We start from the raw sequence: 9,595 nt of genomic DNA, 5'->3' as shown, positions 1-9,595 counted from the left end.
TGCAAAAGTTTGGCCTGCAACCCAGTCCGGAATGTTGTAATCCTCCTCCTCCTCCTCGCCATCTTCCATTACAACCCCTCTTTCACCGTGCTTGGTCCAAACCAAATAGTTAGGCATGAAAACGTATCTAAACAAGTGGTTGTGAATAGTCCCCAAGGAATCCTTTGAATAGTCCTTCTTGTTATTGCATTGGAAGCATGGACAACATACGAACCCATTCTCTGGCTTGTTCGCTTTGGCCACTTTGAGAAAATAATGCAAGCCATCAATAAACATCTTGCTCTATCTGCCTGCATTATACATCCATTGCCGGTCCATCTGCATCGTATTACGCTGAAAATGGATTACACTTGAAAATGGATTACGCGTGAAAATTGATTACACCTGAAAATGGATTACGCGTGAAAATTGATTACACTTGAAAATGGATTACGCGTGAAAATTGATTACACTTGAAAATGGATTCACGATTGAAAGCATGTCAAACGTTGTAGTGCAAATAATGCTGAAAGTTTAGATATAGATACAAATACACATATTTAAATTAAAGATCCAAACAACATGATACAATACAACAAGCCATCCACTAGTTATTATCTAGGAGGACTTTAAGCATCCTTGGACGGTGAAGATGAAGGTTCCGCTGATCCAGCCTCATCCTGTGGTTTATTTGTGCCGCCTGAAACGGTAGTACTATGTGGACGTGAAACACCCGGGACTGAGGGTGGAACATAACGACCACCAAAAGGAGGTTCCTAACCCGCGACAACAGCGTCTTCATGGCGTTTCTGCAAATAACGAAGCATTGCTTTCTCCAACGTACTCATTTTCTTCGGCTTATCCTGAGAGCCAACTATGATTTTCCCCTTGCCGAAAGAGGAACGACGATCGCCCCCAACATCGCCACTTCCTCTAGTAGCAGAAGCCATCTATGTACAAAAATTCTTACCTTAGCACTGCAGAACTTGTTGAACTTGAAGACCGTGATCATTTCAGTGAGCATGTTCTCAACTGGGCGGCACCGTACTTCGTCATGGAAGAGGTTTGATTTTACGAGAAAGGGGACACAGTCTTCCATGATGTTTGTTGCCGCTCTTTCTCGTAAAATCGAACCTCCTCCTTGACGTCTATTGCTGGTCCACGGAGAACATGCTTACTGAGATGACCACGGTATGCCTACAGAACTTGTTGAACTTGAAGACCGTGATCATCTGGCAAGCATGTTCTCAACTGGGCGGCACCGCACTTCGTCATGAAAGAGGTTCGATTCTATGGAAAAGGGGACACGGTCACGATGTCCGTATCCACTCTTTCTCATAGAATCGAACCTCCTTTTTGGCATACGTTGTTGCTCGGCGAAGAACATCCTCGTAGAGATGAATATGGTATGCAAGTTCAACAAGTATGGATTTGAAAAACCATATTGAATTTGATAAGATAAACCGTCTAGACAAGGTAGCATCATTCTTAAACCACTGCAAGAATACATACTATATATGACACATCAATCTCCCTCACATTCTAGCTCAAAATACCTCTCCATTTTCTACTTCATCACATTTTAGCAAATAAACTTTCCATCTCCAAAGCATAAATCAAAGCGTAATATGAGGATGAAGTAGCAAACCTTCACAACACTTATGTTGGCTGAGTGAAATTCCCACGAAAATGAGGGAAAAAAATTCAGGCAGCACCTCCCTTGCTTCGGCACCACCGGAGAGTAGGTGAAGCTGAGCTCTCTGTCTTTGTGGTGGGCTGGCTCGGGCTAGAGGAGGAAGAAAGGCCTCTGTCTTGGTATATAATAGGGTTGAGTTTTTATCCCTGTTAAAATCTCCAATCGAGACAAAAAGGAACACCTTTTGTCCTGGTTGAAAGTTTACTCCCGGTTGGAGGCTCCCTTTTGTCCTGGTTCAAAGTTTACTCCCTTTTGTCCCGGTTGGAATTACCAACCGGGACTAAACTTTTTATCCCGGTTGGTGTTACCAACCGGGACAAAAGGTTCACCCTTTTATCCCGGTTGGAGCCTCCAATCGGGACAAAAGGGTCACGCCACCGACACCCCGGAACTAGCTGTTACAATTAGGACTAAAGGGGGGCCTTTAATCCCGGTTGCAAATACCAACCGGGAGTAAATCTCCCCTCCATTTTTGCCTACCCTGGCGCACCCCCTTTTCTCCCGGCCTAACTTTAAACCGGGACAAAAGGGGGCGCATCGAAAGTCAGTTCTCTACTAGTGTAAAAAGCATTTGTGTAGTAGTAAGTTTAGGTGAAGCCACCGAGTTGGGCATACTCTAAGTGCTTGTGGGAGCAGGAGGCTCTCACGTGTTCAAGCTCACGGAGGAGGTGGAGGAGGTGAAGCACCTATGCGGGCATGCTTGGGGTGGGGAGGAGGAGGAGGAGGTGGCATCCAGCTCTAGTGGAGGGACACATGTGCGGTTGGCATGAGCTTGTATAAGAGCTTTTGTTGATTTTGAAAGAAAGAGTCATGAGCGGGCATTAGGGCATAGTCAAAAGTGACGGGCAACAAGCAACATCACAGCCCATCACCTCTCAGTAATAAATAAAGCACCAGCGGAACTTCATTGTGACCAAAGGGGGCCATGGCCTCCCTGTTTAGAAACTTTCCTTTATAAAAGAGTATTTTTCACCAGAGATTAACTAACAAAAGCATCCATTTCACTATGTATTTGGATTAATTTCTTAGGTTGCCCCTATATGTTCCTCAAGCTCCGCCTCTGAGTAAAAATGACGTCGTTTGGTGTTTCCTATCACTTTCTGAGTGATGATATGTTTAACGGCCCATCACTAGTAAAAGTGGTAGGCCTGCTTGGGCCTGGTCGGCTTCGGACCGAAAAGCCTTACCGGTGGACCTTGTTAGTTAACGGCCTGGCGCACACCAGAAATAAGGTAGGGAAGCTTCACGGCAGCGCAGTTGCGCTTGCCACCATACCAGAGCCATCTCGCAACCGACCATGGACTGAAAAAAAAGGGTAAACGTGGAAATGATATGATTGTTTAACCGTAAATCATCTAAAATTCTTCCCAAAAAGAGATCGGCCAAAGAAAAAATAAAGGCTCCAGCTGTCCATCAGCCCTACCATGTTTACCGGCGGATTCACTAGGCCAGAAAAGATTTGTGCTGGCGGATAAAACACATTTACGATGGCGGGTTGCCTAACCACCACCAACTTTGAGCCAATAGAAATGGACATCTATGCTGGTGGGTGAGCGCCCGCCAGCAGAATTGGATTTGTGCTGGCAGGCCTCTTAAGCGCCCGGCAGCAGAGATGACGATCTGTGCTGGCGGGCGCTTAAGATGCCCGCCAGCACAGATAGTTTTCACTTTTGAATTTCTAATTTTCCCCACCATTTTTTCTAATTTTATTTCCCACCAATTGTAAAATTATTATTTTCTGCCAATTTAAAGATATGTATCTCCAACCACAAAGCAAATTAAAACATGAACAATATATAAATTTTCATACCATTAAACATTCCACAGCAATATTGCATAAATATGAAATATTCATATTCACTACTACATAAAAAACATAAGAAAAGGCCGCGTGTTCCACCACCCGCGCCTGGGGCTGGCCGCTGTCGCTGCCAGGCACACTGGCCACCCGTGTCGGCCAAAGTTGAGCGGGCCGCCTACCCGCGCCAGTCGCCTGGTGCCAGCCCCGCCCACCACCAGCCGCATCGGGGCCACCGCCACCGCGTGCCCGCCGCTCGCATCCCGCGTCTTGGGCCGGCCGCGCGCCCACTCCTGGGACTGGCCGCTGTAGCCGTGCATGCCCCCGCGCCACTCGCCTGGTGCCGGTTGTGCGCCCGCTGCCCACACCCCTGAAAGGATCTAGGATGCCGACTACAGGAGGGTTGAATACCCGAACTTGAAAATTTTTACACTTTCGAACAAGCTTATAAGCAACTTGCAAAAGTTTTCCGAGATTGTTCCTTCGGAAATTTCCGGAGAAATCTTCGAATTTTTTCGAACTTCGACAGAAATGAACTAGAACCTCAAGATAAACTTGCTGAAAAGTAAATTGAGGAATATAGGTTGTTGAACATGTTATACTAAGCCTTTGACACAAGATAGCACAGCTCCAAACTTGCTAGAAAAGTAGATCGAGCTCAAACCCTAGAAATATGTTCTATGCTTGAATATGAATGAAATTAAGAACAAAAAGCACAACAGACACAAGGATTTGTTTCCTGGAGTTCAGCTTTACACCTCAAAGCCTACGTCTCTGTTGAGAACCCACGAAGGGTGGGCTTTTCACTCCTAAGACACTTTCCTCCCTCTAGCAATCACAAAGATCGAGCTAGAGTCACTTACTCAATCGTCGGGGTAATACAAACTTCCCAAGGCAGCCACAAAGCTTGGATGCTCAACCGGGCAACGCCTAGCTTGCTAGGAGCTTGAAGCTCCAAGAGTAACAAACGCGGAACATCAGCTTGACAAAGAATAAAGGTGCTCAAGAGATGGAGTTTCAGCTCACTAGCACACTCCCTTGCTCTCTCGAGAATCCCTCCTTAAATCCTCCACTAAATCTTCACCTAAAGGCCAAGGGGGGAGTAAAGAGGGCTATGAATGCTTTTGAGTCGTTTAGGTCAGTGAGCAGGCAAGAGAGAGTGAATGGGAGGGGGTGAGGGAGTATTTATACCCATTCACCCCGAAACTAGTCGTTGGGGGTTAAGTTCTGGAAATTTTTGGAACTTTCATCGGAAACTTTCGGAACCTCCAGAATTTTTCAGAAAAAACCGAACCTATGGAAACTCTGAACCTCTGGAATATTCCGAAAAAATCATCGAAAACTTCCGAAACTCTTAAGATAGCACCACTAAGTATCCCCATGTGATGTGCAGGTGCAAAGGGTATCTCTCATAGGTTTGTTAGGTCATCTTGAGCACCTTTTTCAATGCAAAGATCAGAGTTCAAGCATCCCTCTTATAGTGTGGCATTCCTATACTTAAATTCAAACAGAAAATAAATTTAGACTTCATGATATGTCGTTTATCTTCTCATTTCCTTTTGAGGGGTCCATCACAAGTGCTTCTTGACCAATAATCCTTTTTAAACCTGCTTATGCACTTGAAACTTTGTTAAACACTTAAGCTTGCATCATTAAATCACCAAAACCCACTTAAGGGGGCCAAGATACTCTTCAATCTCCCCCTTTTTGGTGATTGATGACAACATGCTTAAGTCTTACAGGAGATAAAAATAAAGTATCAAAATATAGATAACAAAAGTTTCCAGAATTTTTCGCACATTTCTATCAAAATAAAAAAAAACCATCACAGAAAATTTTCACACTAACAGCCATCAATCCTTAGATAGATAACAGAAGTAATAATCAAACAAAGTACACCCAATACAAGTTCATGCTCACATAGTCTTATAAGCCATAAAGATCAAAAGATAGAGTTTTGATACAATGACCATCCATCCCACAAATCACTCCCCCTTTGGCATCAAGTGCCAAAAAGGAAATGAACCCAGCAAGGTAGCACTACTCCTCGTTGTGGTAGTCGTCGTTGTCCTCCTCCTCCTCATCGTTGTCATCCTCGTCACCATCTTCTTCTTCATGTGGAGGTGAATGAGCACGTGTGGAGCATCGAGGGCGAGAAGAACCAACCGGGGCACACGGTGAAGGAGAAGAAGCAGCCTCGGCAGCCTCCATGGCATCCCACTCAGCAAAAGGATCATCAAACTCGGGCAACTCATGGTATGGATCAACTGGAAGACCTGCAATATCCATGAGCTCAATGATATCCTTTTTGTTCTCATTAACCTCATGAGCTATGTGCTTGCACATTGAAAAGATGCTCCGAAGCACTCTCTTGACCATGGAACCCTTAGGTCACCGGGAGTGCCTCGGAGGAGACGAAGCACGAGGCTCATCATCAAGTCATGGGGCATGACTGGAGGATCCAGCTTGACGACGAGAGGTGAGTGAAGGATGAGGCCTATTATCATCTCGAGGCCGAACAAGAAGAGGCTCATGGGCACAGTCCTTTGGGAAGGTGATCTTGGTGACCCTCTCAATCATATACATCAAATATGGAGCATATGGAAGATGCTTCCTAGCATCTATCATGGCACCACGAAGCTCATTCCATATGAAGTCAAAGATGTTGAAAGGCCGACCTCTGGGAGCCATGCGGAGTAAAAGATTGCCCGCATAGTAGCTAAGTGTCATGGCATCACCTCCCTTTGGATCAATTGTATTCCTGAAGAACGAATTCAGCACATAGTAATAGGTCTGCAAGTTGTTTGCCTTTCCATGAATAGCCACCATAGGATTATAATACATGAAAGAGATATCCTTGGTTTTGACTGTGAGCTCAACATGAATTGGATCTCTTTTTTCATCCTTGGTTCCAAGTCCCAAAAGGCAAGGAAAGGTCATGTAATCAATGAAATAATGCTCACCCATGGTGGTCCAATGAATGGCATTAGTCCTTGCCTCAAAAAAATATGAGCTATGAAACTTTTCAAGAATCTTAAAATTCCAATCATATTTGAAGCCCAAAATCTCATAAAGACCATGTGCCTTACATTTTGTAATGATCTTCCGGAAAGTGTCATTATCCTCCTTGGCATAATATTCCCAATCAGCATATCTCATTGGAATGATAGGGGCTTTGTTTGGCTTGCGGAGGACCACAGAGCTATAGAAATCCAAGTGAAACTCATTCCAAAACCATGGATCGATACCCTCCATCTTTGTATACATGTAAGGATCGCTACCCCTTTCCTCTTTGAGAGCCACTAACAAGTTGTGATAATCCTTCCCCAACCTCGGGGTGCAACCAAAAGGATGTACTGAGGATGAAGAGTGGGGCAAATACGTTCGGACCTTTGATCTTGAGCAAATGTGGCAAAGAGATACTCGGGAGTGTTGGGACATATATCATGAGCTATTCCCCTGCTCCTCTTGACTGGTGAGTGTCAAAGAGGCATGGAAGGCATCCTGGAGGGGGCTCTTCGACCACGAGAGGATCTATGGGATGTCTCAACCGATTCCTTGCCCTTCCTTCATGGTGCAACAATGAATTGCTCCTCTTGAGGAGATTCTTCCTCCTCATAGACTTCCTCCTCCTCCTCTTCTTCACTCATCACTCTAGGAGGATTAAGATCATGCCTAGCTTTGGTCCTCCGTTGAGTGGCACTAGCACTTGCAATCCTTAGCCTACCCATCTGAATAAAACAGACAAGATAGCTAGCATAAGCAAAGATTTATGAAAAATTCAACAAGTACTTGATAAATAAGATTTGGACTGCGAGTTTCGGATTTTTCCGGAATCTACGGAGATTTCTGGAAAAAATTCCGAAAATTTCCGCAAATTTTGAAATTTTCAAAACTTTTCTAGAATTTTCCGGAACTCGCAGACCAAACCCTAATATCTCATATACGATGAATCCATCATGGGATTGATATGGAATTGAATATCCTAGTTCTATACATGCTAGAGATGATATCTATCCATGAGAAAACCTAAGGAACTAACCATATTATGAGATCGGGCGAAAAGAACTTGGGGTACCTTAGGGAAGAGGAGAGAAAAGCCTTCAATGAAAATCCAAAAGCACCACGTGAATCCCCTTTACGCAATGAGTCTTTCTTGATGATCTCGAGGAGTTTTGATGGTGGAATATCCAAATCACCCTGGGGGGCGGATGGAGAAACAGGAGGAGAGAGAGTCCCGGTGGTAAAAAGAAAAATGAACATGTAACTTCCTCGGGGTAAATATAAATACCCACAAAGTTTCAAAAATTTTCGGAAAAAGTTTCGAAATGTTCTGCAACTTCCAGAAATTTTCAAAAAAGTTTCGAAATTTTTCGCACATTCAGAATTTTCCGAAAAAATTTCCGGAAAAGTCCGCTCCCGTGGCTAATTGCCATTAGATTTAAGTGGAATTTGATATGGGATAGATTTGGATGACTATGGCAGTGAAATCTATATGAGCATGAATAGTTCTATCACTTGAGATCAGCCAACAAGCAAACAATGAGAGCAATGATCCAAGTGATAGATCTAAGGTAACTCCAAATGTTTTCAAAGTAAAACCACACTTCAATTTTAACAAAGAATTTCATTTTGAAACCATTCTATCCTATGTCACTCAAATATGCACATGATTTCAGGATATGTTACGAGAATCCAAAATATTTAGTTCACTCCTCAAAGTACAAAACCTTTGCTCATCAAGAGGCTTTGTGAAGATATTAGCTAGTTTTTTTTTTCCGGTGCTCACATGGCTAAGAGCGATATCTCCTTTGGCTTCATGATCTTTTAGGAAATGATGTCTTATGTCAATGTATTTTGTTCTAGAGTGGTTCACAGGGTTGTTTGCTAGTTTGATGGCACTCTCATTGTCACACAAGAGAGGTATTTTGCTAAACTCATAACCAAAGTCTCTCAAGGTGAGCCTCATCCATAGTAGTTGAGCACAACAAGCACCGACTGCAACATACTCGGCCTCGGTGGTGGATAAGGCAACGGAGTTTTGTTTCTTGGAACTCCAAGACACCAAGGACCTACCAAGAAATTGACAAGTCTTGGATGTACTCTTTCTATCTACTTTGCAACTGGTATAATCCGAATCGGAATAGCCAAGTAGATTGAAAGTGGAGCCTTTGGGATACCACAAGTCAAGGTTAGGAGTGTGTACTAGATATCTTAAGATTCTCTTAACGGCCATAAGATGATATTCTTTAGGATTATCTTGAAACCTTGCATACATGCACACACTAAGCAAAATATCGGGTCTAGATGCACAAAGATAAAGCAAAGAGCCAATCATGGACCGACATACCTTTTGATCCACACTCTTACCGTCTTCATTTAGATCAAGATGTCCATTTGTTGGCATAGGGGTCTTGATGGGCTTAGCATTTTCCATGTCAAACTTCTTAAGCATATCTTGAATGTATTTGGTTTGACTAATGAATGCCATCCTTGAGTTGCTTGATTTGAAAACCTAGAAAGAACTTCAACTCTCCCATCATGGACATCTCGAATCTCTTGGTCATGATCCTACTAAACTCATCAACCCACACTTGATTAGTAGAACCAAATATTATGTCATCGACATATATTTAGCACACAAATAAATTATTATCCTTTTTACGAGTGAAAAGTGTAGGATCAGCTTTGCATATTTCAAAGCCTTTCCTTAAGAGAAAATCCTTAAGACATTCATACCATGTTCTTGGAGCTTGCTTAAGCCCATAGAGCGCCTTATGGAGCTTGTAGACGTGGTTGGGCACCTTTGAATCTTCAAAGCCCGGTGGTTGCTCAACATAGACCACTTCGAAGATTGGTCCATTCAAAAATGCACTCTTAACATCCATTTGATATAACTTGAAGTCATGATGGGCAGCATATGCTAAGAGTATGCGGATAACTTCAAGTCTTGCCACCGGTGCATATGTTTCTCCAAAATATAATCCCTCAATTTGAGTGAACCCTTGAGCAACCAACCTTGCTTTGTTTCTTGTCACCACGCCATTTTCATCTTGCTTGTTGTGAAACACCCATTTAGTTCCAATGACATTTTGCTTGGGGCGTTCCACTAAGGACCAGAC

General features: G+C 43.4%; 1 protein-coding gene across 1 annotated transcript; it reads right to left on the bottom strand.

Annotated features, from left to right (window-relative positions):
• Positions 1-5,513: 5,513 nt before the first annotated feature.
• Positions 5,514-8,910, bottom strand: LOC140221141 (secreted RxLR effector protein 161-like). Its single transcript, XM_072290466.1, has 2 exons — positions 8,418-8,910; positions 5,514-5,749 (listed from the first exon to the last, which is right to left on the bottom strand). The coding sequence occupies exons 1-2, from the start codon at positions 8,908-8,910 to the stop codon at positions 5,514-5,516; spliced, it is 729 nt and encodes a 242-aa protein (XP_072146567.1).
• Between the last annotated feature and the right edge of the window lie 685 nt (positions 8,911-9,595).

Source organism: Setaria viridis, chromosome 9 (genome assembly GCF_005286985.2).
Source record: "Setaria viridis chromosome 9, Setaria_viridis_v4.0, whole genome shotgun sequence".
Classification (NCBI taxonomy): Eukaryota; Viridiplantae; Streptophyta; class Magnoliopsida; order Poales; family Poaceae; genus Setaria; species Setaria viridis.
The sequence above is the reverse complement of the archived record's forward strand: the minus strand, read 5'-3'. Positions and strand labels throughout refer to the sequence as shown.